General features: G+C 29.1%; 2 protein-coding genes across 2 annotated transcripts; both read left to right on the forward strand.

The window, feature by feature from the left end:
- The first annotated feature begins 5,734 nt into the window (after positions 1-5,734).
- Positions 5,735-6,517, forward strand: LOC106767809. The gene has a single exon (XM_014652759.2). It carries the CDS (start codon positions 5,758-5,760, stop codon positions 6,163-6,165), a length of 408 nt encoding a protein of 135 aa, XP_014508245.1. The 5' UTR covers positions 5,735-5,757; the 3' UTR covers positions 6,166-6,517.
- Positions 6,518-13,087: 6,570 nt separating this feature from the next.
- LOC106766492 (beta-1,3-galactosyltransferase 6) lies at positions 13,088-14,193 on the forward strand. Its single transcript, XM_014651216.2, has one exon. It carries the CDS (start codon positions 13,122-13,124, stop codon positions 14,085-14,087), a length of 966 nt encoding a protein of 321 aa, XP_014506702.1. The 5' UTR covers positions 13,088-13,121; the 3' UTR covers positions 14,088-14,193.
- Positions 14,194-16,089: the final 1,896 nt, after the last annotated feature.

Below are 16,089 nucleotides of genomic sequence, written 5' to 3' on the forward strand. Positions count from 1 at the left end.
GTGTTTTTTCTTTCTTTTTTTAGATTGTCTTACCTGTGTTTTTCCACTAACATTCATTTAAAATTTTATAAACAAAAAATAGTTTCTAGACTCCATGTTTAATACAACTCTTTATCTGAAAAATACTTAAGTACACCTTAATCATATTAGTCTTATATTAAAACTGGGACAAAACTTGAATGGATAAAAGTTAAGAAAAAAAAAACTAAAGTCTTCCAAGACAACGACACCTGATATTTAACTCACCTTCCTTTTGAAAAAGTTCTCATTAGTTGTAAATGGGTGTGCAAGGTCAATCACAAGATGAATGGCACTATAAAAAGGCACAAGGTGTGCCTAGTGACAAAAGGACATACACAAGGGATAAACTTCTTAGATACCTCTTCCCAATTGCCAAACTAACAAATGTTAGATCATTACTTGTTGCCTCAAAACACTGATTTTTAGATCAACTTGATGTGGATAAGGATTTCCTACTTGGAGATATAATTAGAGAGAGTTACATGGAGCCATTACCAAGTTTGAATATTCTTGAAAAAGGTCAACTATACAAATTGACTAAGTCTCTATATGGCTTAAAATAGGTCAATAGATAGTTCTTTGATAAACTATCATCTCTCATTGTTTAATTAAATTTCACTCAATCTAAATTTGATCATTCTTTTTTATTAAGAAAACATCTACAAATTTCACAACACTTATTGTATATGTAGATGATATTATCTTGGTAGGAAACCATGATGAAAATTGAGCATATAAAGATGTTTTTACATAATAATTTTCAAATTAAGAACATAGGAGAACTTAAATATTTTTTTGTGCTTTGAAGTAGTTAGGTCTAAGAAGGGAATGTATTTATGCCAAAGGAAATATGCCTTAGACACTCTTGAAGAAACAAGGATGCTAAGGAGGAAACCATGTTCTACCCCTTTTCTAGGTGACACAAATTCTCTATATAAAATAGAGAAATTTTTATCCAATCCCAATACCTACCAGAGATTAATAAGAATGTTACTATATCTTAAAAATACTAGACCTTATTTGTGTTTTTTTGTTAATTTGTTCAATCAATTTATGTAGTCTTCCACTGATTATTACTATCGAGCTTTGCAACACATCTTTAGGTAGATCAAATTCATCCCTTCAAATAATCTTTTCTTAGCGATTCAAATTGGACAATCTGCCTAAAGACTAAAAGGTCAACTACAAGTTTCTGTATTTTTCTAGGATTTTACCTCATATTTGGAAATCTAAGAAACATGGTATTGTTTCTAGATCTTCTACTGAAGTAGAATATTGCGTCATAGTTGTTATTGTGTGAAATGCAATGGCTTTGTTACCTGCTTCAGGACCTTCAAATCCAAACAGTTACCATTGTTACTTTGTATTGTGACAACAAATTGGGTAGATACATCACTCGTAATTAAAGTTTCGACAAGAGGACGAAGCATATTGGCCTGTATTGTCACATCGTGCATGAAAAAATTAAAGCTAACTTTCTACATCTTCTTCTCATTTGTTCGGATGACAATTGGGAACGTCTTCACCAACTATGCTCATCGTGTTCCGTTCAATCTATTGTTTCAAAGCTCGAATTATTGAATATACATCATTCAACTAAAGAAAAATTGTTGACTTGTTAAGTCAGTTTAAAATTATTATTCAAAAGTAGTAATCAGCATTTTGTTTTCTTATTTTTAGATTTTCTCAAAAACCCATTTAAGTTAAGAATTTTGTTTACTTTATACAATGATATATTCAATAATCAATTATAAAGCTTTTATTTTTCCACTTACCTGGTATTTTCTTTCTCTCTTCTCTATGTTGTCATGGAAGTCACTGACGTCTCCGCTATGTTTGCAAACCTCCTAGACCATATCAATTATCTTGTGTAACTATTTTCTCTTTTTTTACAATTTTTTTCTTCAAATTTTGTTATAACTTTGTCAAAAAAATCATTAGAAAAACGAAAATGAATCTCCTCTAATATTTCTTACACAAATTTAATTTTAAATTTCATAGGTATAAAAGAACATTAAATTTTATGAGACGCAAATTTGAGTGTCGCGTTGGCATGAAGCATATTCACATAAAATCCATTGTTGGCTTCTAATAAATGGTAGCGGGACCTGTGCGTGGTGTTTTCATAACCATGTGATTGTGTGTTCAGCGTAACGCACACATTACACATGCGATAAGTGTGCATCGTAAAATCCATCCAATCAAATCACGTCTCCCATGATGAACAAATGTCAACAACTTTTCACATCATTTAATAATCTAATTCATTGTACTACATTTATACTTTTTCAATTTTAAAAAAACTGTATCAGTAATATATTGCTTTATTACAAATATTTTAATGACGACATATTTATACATATATACTAACACAAGTTATTTATTATGATTAAACACATATATGTATTAAAGAATAATTGTGTATATATTATAAGTAATATCTTTAATTGATGACGAACCAAATTAAAAATGTTAAAAATTATGAATATAACTGGTAAAAGTTATGTAAAAAGGTTATGATACGTGTTTCTAAATATAGAATGTATTATTCTTAATCTTTTTTATTTTCATCCACAACAAAAGAGAAATTTAGAAAAAAAATCTAAGATATTTCATATTTGGAAGATAATATATTAATTATTATTCTCGTCACTTTCATTATTTTCCATGATAAATTCGTATATATTTCTACATTTTATTTTCATCATGAATTGGAAAATAGTTCATAAAAATTAATATTTTATTATATTATTATTTTCTTATTCCATGTGTCATGCGCTAAGAATCTTAAGGTGAGTTTGAATCTTGGAAAAAAAATAATGATAAAATCAAATTGTCATAAAAAGGATAAAAGAAGTTTAGAGATAAAATTTTAAAGAGATAAATGTTTTTATAAAATAAAACTCACTTTTAATAGAATTTTATTTGTCACTTAATTTTTTAATAATAAAATATTTGAAAATTTAATCGATTAAAAGTTGTTCGTTCCAACAATTGAAAGTGTTATCAGATTCTAAAAAGGACGGAGTTTAAATAGTGAAACTAGAGATTAATTAAAAATATTTAGAGAAAATAAAATTTAAATTTATTTTTTATATGTTTAAATAAATTGAAATGTGTGAATGTAATTAAATTTTGTATCAAAAATTGAATATTATGTGTTTTTTTATTTAACAAAAAACTGAGTATTTTTATTTTACTTTTAGTGTTTGCAATCATGTTTTCTCCCAACCAAGCTAAAATAATTGAAAAAATTTATATAAATTATGTCGGGGTATCATAGATAAATTAAAAAAGTTGTTACATGAAATTAAAACAAAATCGGCAAGTTAAAATATCAATATAAGTTGTTAAACACAAAATGCATCAATTATTACGGGTTTGTGAGAGTATAATTAACTGAAAGTTGAATAATCATAAAACTTTTAACCTAATAAAGAAGAAGTAATTATTCAATTAGAGGGTCAGATTATATTTTTGTTGAAGCTCATAATGAGTTTTCTTTTTCTCCTAAACTCTATTGAACTCCCCATGAATGTGACAGAGAAGCTTCTTCCCGCACCTCCAACAATTTATTTCTGCACTTTCAATTTTTTTTTAAATTCTAAAACTTTTTTATAATTTTTTAAAACTTAAAAGTAATATTTTTAAAAGCTTTTCTATCTGTAACTCGGATTTCAAAGTGAAATTTTTGAAAGTTTTAATTAATTTCAAAACTCAAAGGCCTCAAAAAAAAAAATATATATATATATATATATATATATATATATATATATATATATATATATATATATATATATATATAGAGAGAGAGAGAGAGAGAGAGAGAGNATATATATATATATATATATATATATATATATATATATATATATATATATATATATATATATATAGAGAGAGAGAGAGAGAGAGAGAGAGAGAGAGATTTAGATTTTAAATTCTATTACTTGGCCCGTCCATTCTGTATTTAAAAAAGAACATTGAAATATATTATATAACACTACATTTATATCGAAAAGGCTTAATTGAAATTTTAATAGTTTTTGTAATTTTTAGTTATTCATAGTTTTTGTCCCTAAAGTTATTCTTACTTAATTTTGATATTTTAATTTTAATTTCCCTAACTTTGTTTAATTTTCAGTTTTTAAGAGTTATTTAATGACTGTCAGATTAAGTTTAGTAATAACTTGTTACCATCTTCATCAGTCATTATATGTTCATGTCCAAAGTAACAAAAATGATTGAAAATTAAAATTTAAAATCAACGGATCAAATTGAGTAAAAATAAATCCAAAAACAAAAATTTACAGATAATTAAAAATTAAGAAACTATAATTAGGGAAGCACAAATCAAGTAATAAAATTATAAATTTCATAAAATATAAAATGTACTATTGCAATTAAACTTGATTATTGTTTAAAATAAAATTAAAATACGTTTCTTTTGGTAAAACAATCACAGTCACTTAAGTTTCACCTAATCATTTTTTTGAAATATTTATGAAAGGACAATGATATTTTGACAACACATTTTTTGACAACTTTTTTTACAACGGAACACGTGTCATCATTTTATTGATCTATTTGAATTTATATTTAAAAAATATTTAAAATGGACCAATCACAAGCTGTCAAGTATGCGATGTCAATAAATTGTTTAAAAAGTGTTGTTAAAAAAAATTTTCCTTTATGAAATTTAAAGATAAAGCAATGTAACGGGAGAGTGTGTAGGACTATTACATCAACATAAAAGTTGTCTCCAACCTCTGAGACAACATTGTAATAAGAGAGTATGTTGGGCTAGCTCTTTTTCTTCATGCACCCACTTTTTTCTAAACACCCCAATCAAACTCGTAACCCCTATACCATTTTTCATAAAAATTATAATTAAAAAACAATCTATGTAAAGTATGTCTCTTATTAATACGACCATCCAATAAATAAAATTATAGTAATATAAAACATTTACATCTCAAGCTTCTAATTATAATTCTATTTCAAAAATATATCTAACAAGTATAAAAATTAATAAATTTATTACATATACAGTGTATCATAATTAATTTACGAAAAATTATTATACTCTGTAAGTTTCTCAAAAGATATTCCAGCATTGCATTAAATTATTTTGTTTACCTTGTCTCATTTTAATCTATTTTAGTAATTTTCACCCGCTTAACGATTAGATACAGAATTACAGAAGCAATAAGACAAGCTCGGGCGGCCGCCACAAAACTAACAGCATCTCATTGGCAGCAAACTATGATTTCGTGTTGACCATATTACTAAACTCATTAAGGATATTACTATTTTTATTACTTTCTGCATTACATTTTCTGCTTCTTTTTGCTTTTTATTTTTCACAGCTAATATAGTTTTAAAGATACAAAAAATCATTAACCCCATTGAAAATTGTCTTGAAAGTGGTGATGATTATAGCAACCTTGCTGTAACTGGGTCTACCAACAAGCAAAGCTTGAATTGAAATGAGAAAAAAAAAATCAAACTTTGACCATAGATATATGTAACGAGACTAAGTTTTCAAAGTGTACACGGTAATCTATTTGTACACGAAATTTTCAGCATCGGTTTCCTTCCTCAATAATCCACCACGTTCTGCTTCAATAATATTTTTAATTGAAACAGCGTGTCATCATCCACTTGTTATAAATATCTTTCACCAACGATAGCAACTTTACGAAAACTATTATCTCATTCATTTCGCCTTCAACAATGACCAACAATAACATGAACTCGCACAAAAAGTCTCTACTGAGCCGCCTCAGAATGGCCGTGAACAAGGTGAAGCTCCTGCTGAGCGCCACCGTGCTCAGCCACGCATGGCATGCGGCGAACATTCTCCGACGCGTTTCTATGAGCAAACGCCAGATTAGTTTCAACGATCGACCAGGGTTGATGATGTGCGCTCCTTCTTCATCGGAGGAAACGGATTCGGAGGGTTTGATTTCTCCTCCTGCGCACACCCTTCAGAGGACCATAAGCTGTCCCTCGGATGATGATATTGATAAGAGAGCAGAGATGTTCATAACCAATTTCAGACGACAGCTTCAGATGGAGAGACAAATCTCACTGCAGCTACGTTATTGCAGGGAAAATAGTCTTGACTTGGTCTCTCCCTGATTAATTCTCTTTGGATTTCTTCTAATGGAAGATCTCCATTTTTCACTTTGCGTTGATCACCAGAGGAACGTGTACAAAAAAGTGTGCCTATTTTCCCCTTACATTTGTAAAGTTTTGGATTCTTGAGATTGTTTTGATCTTTTTTTACGATTTGCAGCGATTACAAGAAGCTGGGAACATATGATGTTTTTGTTAGTTGTTCCTGTTTCTCTTGTGTATTTTTTTCTTTCTCATCGTCCCTGTATAATAAAAATAAAATATGAAAATTATATGAGGGGCTTTTTTTTCTTCTTCTCCAAACATGTACAAACTATTGATGATTTATCAGAAGTTAATTCTCTTTCTTTAAAATGGATTTTACTGTAAAATGTATGATTAGATAACAGAAAAACTAAAATATAAGGTGTTTTTGAAATTTAGATTTATTTTTTAATACCTATAAACTGGAAAAAAAAAAAAAAAAAAAAAAACATGATAGCCTGAAACAGAGAGACTACGTTTGTACTGTACTAATGCTAATTTTTTTGTCTGAGATAACATGTACGTGGATGGCAACGAGAACTGGAAAAAATATGTTACTATATAATATGACTAAACCACGTCACAAATTGCTTTGGTTTTCTTATAATATAATTTTATAGCAATAGTTTAGTTCGATACCATAATATGTTATAAACTTCAAAGGTAAAAATATTGAGTACGTATCAGAAGGAACAGAGGTATCCAATTCCGATAAGGAAAACTATTATGAAAATAACTTAAAACGATTTTTTAATGCCAGAATGGCGATGTTTAAGTGAATATGGATTTGGATAATTTGATAATGTTTTAAATATAAGTTCGTGAATAAAAACCGTATTATATAAAAAAAAAGGCACATTTTTAAAAATAAAATTTAGGTCTGTTTAATTATTTGTAAAAACTATAGGATCTCAAGCTTAAAACTAGAAAAATAACACTACCTGATTTGACTATTGAAGTATTATATCTTGTATTCTCCAGCTAAAAACAAGGAAGATAGTGAAAATAATATTGGTTGTTGGTAATAAAAATAAGATGCCATTTATGATAACTTTTTATTTAACTTATCCTCTGTTAAGTATTTGTAAATGCAATTTTTGAGATACCTAAACATATTTATGGTATGTTTTATATTGAGATGTTAAGCTCTTATTTACATATGTCTTTCTACTTAATGAAATTATTTTCCTACGCGTGATTCCTTAAGTGTTTTAATAAAATTCACAAATTTATTCTTACTGGATATTTTGAGTTTCAATATGTTTTTACATTTATACATATGAACATTCATTCATTTCAAATACATTAAAAGCGTATTTATAAATTCTGAATGTGAATATTCATTCATTTCATTACGACTAAAATATGAATATTCATTCATTTTATTACAACTAATTTAGTATGATGAAAATCATTAACCACAAAACTCGTGGTTAAGTAAATAAAAGAAGATGAAGTCTCAACTATGATGACTTTATTATTTTGAAAGAATAAAATATTGATATTGTTTTCTTTATTTTTAATTTGTATAAATCATATAAATGTACATTTTTCTTTTATTATTGTATGATTTTTTAGAACATAAGTAGGTTAGCTTGGAGCCTCAATTTGAGATTGAAAAATCCAGTAAAATCTCTATTAAAAGAACTTCAAGAGTTGAAGAAAGCATGAGCATGAAGTTCTACATCATTTACAACAAATTGTTTTTAGTTCAATTTGGCTTGGACATCCACTTTTACAGTATTTTTTAGATTAATTATCCAACAAATCAATTAATGAGTAACACATTTACAAATTAGTTCATAAACAGACTATTTCATCAATAATTTACTTAGAAAATTATGGATATTAACATTTATTCTTGCAAAGCCGAAAATGCTTTTGTAAATCTATGTCATATAATTTAATTAATTGTGTTTAATTAGTCTTATCGTGTCTCATTATCTTTTATTACTCTTGGAGTGATCCAAGACGATTACTAAAAAAACACGTTATTGATGGTATTGGTGTCACCTAAAAATGATATTTTTGTTGGTTTAACTTCGAGCTTTTGGATTTCTAATGGTCCGATTTAGGTTGATGGGCTTGCCAGCCTGTCATTAAAAAACAATACTACAACAACTCTTTTTGTTATTTTCCTTACTCTATAATGCGTATGAATATTTTTATTTTTTTACGATCATAATAATAACAATAAATCTCTGTTACATTTCTGACTTGCTTTAATTATTGAATATAATTTATTAAATATGTTTTTATTGTTATTAAGTGTTAAATGTATGCATTTTCGTTTATATACATTTTTCTTCAAAAAATATTAAGAAAATGTTGTATAAGGACTTTTCAATTATGTCATTGGGAAATATTAGACTCGTTATATTTAAATCTCAGGGAAAATATATTCATAAAATAAAGTTTTATGATTATTTTAAACATCTTTTTCCCAGATTGTTAATATTGAGAAAATGGTCAGCATTGACCTCACCTGGATTAAATATATTATTGGGAGAATTTTTAAGAAAATGGCTATAATTCTATAAAACGTGATAATTTAATACGCGAATAAAATAGAGCAAGTGAGAAGAGGATTTGTTTAAAGAAAAATCTCTTTTCATATTTTAAAACATTATTAACTAAAAATTAATTAAATATTAAATAATCAATGCGATACTCAAATAAATATAGAATGTTTAAAAGTTGGTTTAAAGTTTATGGTTGGACCTAAATTCATTTTGTGAGCATATGAGATTTTATTAACCCATAATATAATATAGGAGATATTATAACCAAAGATAAAAGATTTATACTTGGTTATTATTTTTGTATTTTGTTATTATCATTTGTGTTTGGAATATTTTTTAATGTTTCATAGAATAAACAATTTGTAATGTTTTTACTTATAATTAAAATATAGTAACTCACAGCGAATGAATTGTCTTAATGTTATTTACTTTGACTCGAGAATTTTCTAAATCTTTTATCTTTCAGGATTTTAAACTTTTTACCGAAACAAGTATAAATTTTTTTATATAATTTTAACTTGATTATAAATATGAAATTGTTTTTTCTATACATTTTTTCCTTCACTTTCTCATATATGAAAAAAAATAAAATAATCACTTTATTTCATCATTGTTAAAATCACCCATCCAAATAATATAAAGTTCCGCTTAAAAGTCATTCCATTAATATTTTTTCTCTCTTAATACATGTAAAGTTTTGTTCCGCTATGTGAAATGATAAAAGCTTGTTTAGTAAATATGATATGATATGATACCATGAAATAATAGGATGAAAAAAAATAACATGATTCTAACTAAATTATATTTCATTTGATTGAAGATATTTCACAATGTTATTAATAATAGAAGGTTTAAAGAATAATATATTATTTTAAAAGAGTAGAGTATCATGTATATACATATAAGGATCCTATAATACTTCATCTATTAAAGAAAATGACAAGTGCACAAATATGTACAAATTATAATAATATCTAAATTATAAATAACACAATATTTGATTGTCTAATATCCATTAATAGAATATTTGACATATATTAATACCTCCACTCAAGTTGGTGTATGGATATCACACATTCCCAACTTGAATAGAGATTCGTTAAACAATCTTCTTGACACTCATTTGGTGAGAACATCAGCCAACTGCAACTCTAATCTTACAAAAGGAAAGGAAATTATTTCAGCTTTAATCTTATCTTTGATGAAATGTCTATCAATCTCCACATGCTTTGTTCTATCATGTTGCACAAGATTATGAGCAATTGCTATAGCCGAAGTATTGTCACAGTACAAACTCATAGCTTCATTTGGTTTTAATCTCAAATCTGATAGCACATTTTTAATCCACAAAAGTTCACATACACCTAGTGTCATGCCTCTAAATTATGCTTCAGCACTAGATCTTGCTACTACATGTTGTTTTTTACTCCTCCATGTTACAAGATTTCCTCCTACAAAAGTAAAGTATCCAGAGGTAGATCTTCTATCATTTTTTGAACCTACCCAATCTGCATTGGTGAACCCTTATACCTTCAAGTTTTCATGAGTTGAGAACAAAATTCCTTTACTAGGAGCGAACTTCAAATATCTCAAAATCCTCTCAACAGCATCCATATGAAGCTTTCGTGGGTCATGCATAAATTGACTAACAACATTCACTGCATAGGTGATATCTAGACGTGTATGACACAAATAAATTAATTTTCTTACCAGTCTTTGGTATCTCCCTTTGTCTGTGCTTGCTGAATTTGAGCATTGAAAGAGTTTATGATTTTGTTCAATTGGTGTATTAGTTGGTTTACTCCCAAGCAGTCCAATTTCAGATAGTAAGTCAATAGTATATTTTTTTGGCATAAGAAAATACCATGTTTTGGTCTAGCTACTTCAATACCCAGAAAATATTTGAGATTTTCAAGTTGTTTCATCTCAAATTCAGATGCAAGGTATTGTTGTAAACTAGAGATCTCATATTGGTCATTTCCTGTAGCAATCATGTAATCTACATATATAATCAAAGCTGTAATTTTTTCTTTTCTTCTCTTCAAAAATAAGGTGTGATCAGAGTTACTTGCTCTATAGCCAAACACCTTCATAGACTTAGTAAACCTTCCAAACCATGCTCTAGGAGATTGTTTTAATCCATACAGTGTCTTCTTTAATTTGCAAACCTTCATTCTAGTTGAATCTGTCATACTTGGTGGAGAATCCATATAAATTTCTTCTGAATTTTCTCCATGTAGGAAAGCATTTTTCACATCAAATTGTAGAAGAGGCCAATCTTGGTTTGCTGCTAGGGACAAAAGTATTCTCACCGTGTTGAGCTTGGCTACCGGTGCAAACGTCTCTTGGTAATCTACACCATAAGACTGAGTGTAACCTTTAGCCACAAGTCGTGCTTTATACCTCTCAATAGTTCCATTAACTTTATGCTTAATTGTAAATACTCATTTGCAACCCACCGTTTTCTTCCCTCTTGGTAAGGACACAAGATCCCAAGTGTTATTTTTTTCTAAAGCTGTCATCTACTCAACCATTGCTTTGGTCCATCTAGGATCTGCCAAAGCTTCATGTACATTACTAGGAATAGAAATTGAAGATAATTAAGATACAAATGATGCATATGATTGAGATAACCTGTGAGATGACACATATTTACTAATGGGATATTTAACTTTGGTTTGGAGGTCTGGTTCATATTTAGCTGGAGGTTGACCACAGTTAGAACGAGGTGGAAGATTATATTGATCAGTAGCAGACTCAGTGTTTGGTATGTTGGTGGTTTCAGGCAGACAAGAATCAATTTCATCTAAATTAGTATTATCAGATATAGGATCAGAAGGTACCTTTGAAGAGTCAAACTAAACCTGTAGAGAAGATTAAACCAATTGGTTATGGTCAGAAGACACTGTATTATTCGAAAAAGAAGTGTCCAGAAAAGAAGACAATTAAATGTATTTTTATTTAATTTTATTTTATAAAATGGTAGTTTGAATGGAAGCACTGAATACCATCGTTTAGCTGGTTTTTATTAAATTTAAACCATTAATTTATAGATGTTATCAATTTTATGTCATCTCAAACGAGACCTTATGGAGTTTAAGGGAAAAGAGAAGGTGTGTAATCATATGTTAGATAATTTAGAATAATTGGTACATTGATCTTTTTGGATTTTAGTGAATTCGATTTACCTTCAAATTTTTTAAATAACAGGGACAGTCCAATATTGAATACTTTCTAATATTAATTATTCAAAATTTCAAAATCAAAATTTTCCCTTACAACTGAGTTTTGATTCCACTGTCCGAAATTGGATGATGAAATACGATTTTTTATTTTATTTTAATCTAAACCGTTAACTTTCAAGTTCAATATCATTAACTCTAGCGTTCAACATCATTAACAAATTATATTTGATTTAAAAAAGACTAAAGTCAGATTTCTACTCGTTCAATTAAAAAAGAATTAACATTAACATGCAATGAAATTTTAATTAGCCATGATATTTGAATTATTTTATATAATCATATTATAATTAAGTATATAAGTATTTTATTTAAATATTTAGTTAGTATTATTATTATATATCATTATCTGAATACAATATTTTATCATTTGAAAGGAGTTGTTAGATAATTATTAAAAAAAAAGGTTGTGAACATTTTGTTTTCAACATTTATAAGCAATTTCTAAGCAAAACACGTAATTCCTTTTTATGCTGAAAAGGATCCTTCCTTTAACAATTAAGGGGTAACGGATCTGCCACCGTCACAAAAGTATTGTTTATTCCATTTTTCTTAACTATGCTGAAAAAGTGGAGTTTCATGAATTTCACGTTATGCCAGCACGAGGGAAACAATACCTCAAGCTGCTAGAATTTTTTTTTCTTTTTTTTTTTCTAATAACATTTTAAGAATTATAATATTCATTAAACACTGCCTAAGACAACATTTTAGCTAACTTTTTTTATATTTATTCTTTTCCCTTCGTATCTTAATCGTAATTAGCATCTAAAATCTATTGAATAAATAAAGAGAGTTTCTGATATTTTAACTTAGGAGCTTAAAGAATTATTTGGTAGTCAATGGCGTTACTTGCATCATAATCAAGTATGGCGTGAATGATGCAGAAGCCACCTTTGTTCATGCAAATACGCCTAATTACGAAAAGTTGACCAAACCACTTTACCAAGCAAACCACACTCCACAATTGCACGCGCCCAACGTTCAGGCCCAACTCCACCATCTAATTAATATTTCAACTTGCTCAATACTACCCATAAAAAAAAAAAAAAAAAAAGTGATAGATTTGAGTTACTGAAAATTTACTTTAGAAGAGGAGAAGTCAAAAGGGAAATCGTAGTAGCACGAAAATGTCCTCCCATGCGTTGCATCTAAGAAACTCCCTACACTACAAATGGCATTTTCTTTTGTGAAGCTTGAAAACACAATGGGTTCCAAGTCCTCAAAGCCCAACCGGGGGCGATTCGTCTGCTCTTGTTTCACGGTCATCTTCTTCCTCTGCTTGTTCGCAGCAATTAACGAAGTTCGATTCAGTAGCTTACTGAGGTTGGGTCGATGTGCTCTCTCAAACGAAACTGCACCCACAGAAAACCAATCAGAAGACCTTAGAATCCTGATATCCGTTCTGACCCTCCCCGACCAGTACCTACGACGACACTTCCTGCGCCTCGTGTACGGCACACAAACCTGGGAGGGCGCGAAAGTGGATGTGAAGTTCGTGTTCTGCAATCTCACAAAAGAGGACCAGAAAGTGATGGTGGCGATGGAGATCATGCTTCACGACGACATCATCATCCTGAACTGCACCGAGAACATGAACAGGGGCAAAACGTCGACGTTCTTCAGGAGCCTGCCGGAGATGTTCAACGACACGAGCGGTGTGGGGCCCTACCCTCCCTACCACTACGTGATGAAAGCGGATGATGACACGTACGTGAGAATTAACAGTTTGGTGGGGTCGTTGAGGCCGTTGCCGAGGGAGGATTTATACTATGGGTTCGTGATACCCTGTGGTAGCATGGACCCCTTCAAACACTACATGTCTGGGATGGGGTTTGTGGTGTCCTGGGACATCGTGGAGTGGATCTACGGCTCTGATATTCCGAAGAAACACGTGGAGGGCCCAGAGGATAAGGTGTTTGGAGATTGGATGCGATGGGCTAGGCGTGGAAAGAATAGGTACAATGCTAAGTGGTCTATGTACAACTACCCTGATCCACCCTCCGTTTGTAGCCACGAGCTTTGGAATGACACTATTGCAGTTCATTTGTTGAAGAATCAAGAGAAGTGGATTCGGACTCTCTCCTTTTTCAATCACACCCATTCTTTGAAGCCATCCAAGTTATATCATATACCTTAGTTTACTGATTTTCATTCTCCACATTTCGTTATTTTATTTATTTTTATTATATATATGATGATAGTAATAATTAATGTTACAATATCTGATTTCATTTGTTGAGAAACAGAATAGAGGGAACGTTATTAACTTGCAAGGTGCGATTTTTTTTCTTGATTTGTTGTTTCTATGTGCAATTTTGAACGTTCCTGGTCTATGATTGTTGTGGTGGTGAATTTGAGTTTTGAAGGATATTGTAATGGACCTAACAAGAGAAATAAGTGAATTCAAATGGGGATTTTCTTTTCATTTCTTCCTAACATGGAAAAATATCATGTTAAAGATTTGTGAGCGTTCACTTGTTTAGAATTCATCAGCACTATAGTCTTGTCTGTTTTCACTCTGCGATGTTCTGCAGAAGTACAGTGCACTGCATAATGTGAAAACGATTGATTGGACTGCATCTATGCTTCTCTAACAATTCGCTTACATTCATTAAAAAAGGCTCGTCCCAGTGTTGGACTGCATCTTTTCAAGCACAACGTAAAAGAACTATAATAATATAACAAAGTAAAGCAACACGATATATAGTTTTAATCATTACTAAAACGCAGATTATCCAAATCCTAAATGCATATTTGGATACACGTAATATTTACAACACACAAGTTTCAAAATTTCGTTATGAGAAAAATTACAACTGTAGAGATCTTTTACAAAATCTGCTTCAAAATATAGTTTTACGCAAACTAAACTTAAATTGTTTTTTTTTTAAGTAAATCCAAATGTAATTATAGAACCTTTAATTTCCACTCTTTAATCTAAACAAAAACAAAAAGTAACATATGGCAGAATTTTTTTTTTTAAATATCCAACAATTATTAGTCTTGTGTTAAAATTCATAAAAACCACTAAATCATATTTAGTTGGTAATAATCAAAATATTTATATAAGTTTTTGAAAAAATCACTAAAGTATTACTTTCGTCAAAATATTTAATTTGTTTATCACGTTAAATGGTTTAGTAAAAAACATTATATTCGTAATCACTTAGAAAATGGTCTAAGGAATATATAAATTTTAATAGATGATAATTTCTTGTTTTATTTAAAAAAAGATTAACTATACATAGATTTTACGAGTTTTATTTTATAAAAAATATCATTTTTAGAAACTTGTTCTTAAATTTTTTATTTATTTTTATTTAGTCTTGTATTTGTTTGACAATAGAAGACCACTAGTGAATTTATGATCAGATAGATTTATATTTTTTATGGGTTAAAATCTAAAATAAAGTAAAAATATGTTTTCTTCTTTTTTTAGTTAATTTAACATTGTGAGACACATGTGATTCTATGTATGTGATTCAAAATAACTTGAAGTAAATATTTGTTTAGCCATAATCATTATATTTAAATTTATGATTCCAATGTCTATGTAGGAGGTTAAAATATCTTTGACTAGAATTAAAACTATGGAAACATCTCGAGTCAAGTTTTTTTACACTAGATGAGTGAAACTAGTTTAAATTTAAACATTCGTAATATGTGATGATATTGATTTAACAATTTAGTGAAGTGTTTAGGTTTATTAGTTAGGAACACAATTTATCATAACTAGTTCAACATAATTATATAATTATGTAGACTCTTTGGAAAAGCATGTGACTTGTTGAGTGAGAATACATAATCTACAGTCGAGAAAGTTTCATAATTTTACTCATCGATTGAACTACCACTGGTTAAGTGAATTAGCCAATTGGTGTTAATGTTTTGGTTCGCTAGGTAAGTAAAAAGATGGATGAGCATAGAAAAAAGTAAAAAACGAGATATGTGCTTGACTCGTTGGACAAGAGGATATTTATTAGACAAATTTTAGGGAACATAGTCATAGTATGAGAGAGAGGTCGTGTTAAAGTTTCATTGGTTGTGAGAGACGAAAGAGATTTTTATTTCGAATTGCGTAAGAGATATGATCTAAAAAATATGTAGTTTATTTTATCATACTCTCTAAGACGAGCGTT

The sequence above is a fragment of the Vigna radiata genome, chromosome 7, assembly GCF_000741045.1.
Source record: "Vigna radiata var. radiata cultivar VC1973A chromosome 7, Vradiata_ver6, whole genome shotgun sequence".
Taxonomy (NCBI): domain Eukaryota; kingdom Viridiplantae; phylum Streptophyta; class Magnoliopsida; order Fabales; family Fabaceae; genus Vigna; species Vigna radiata.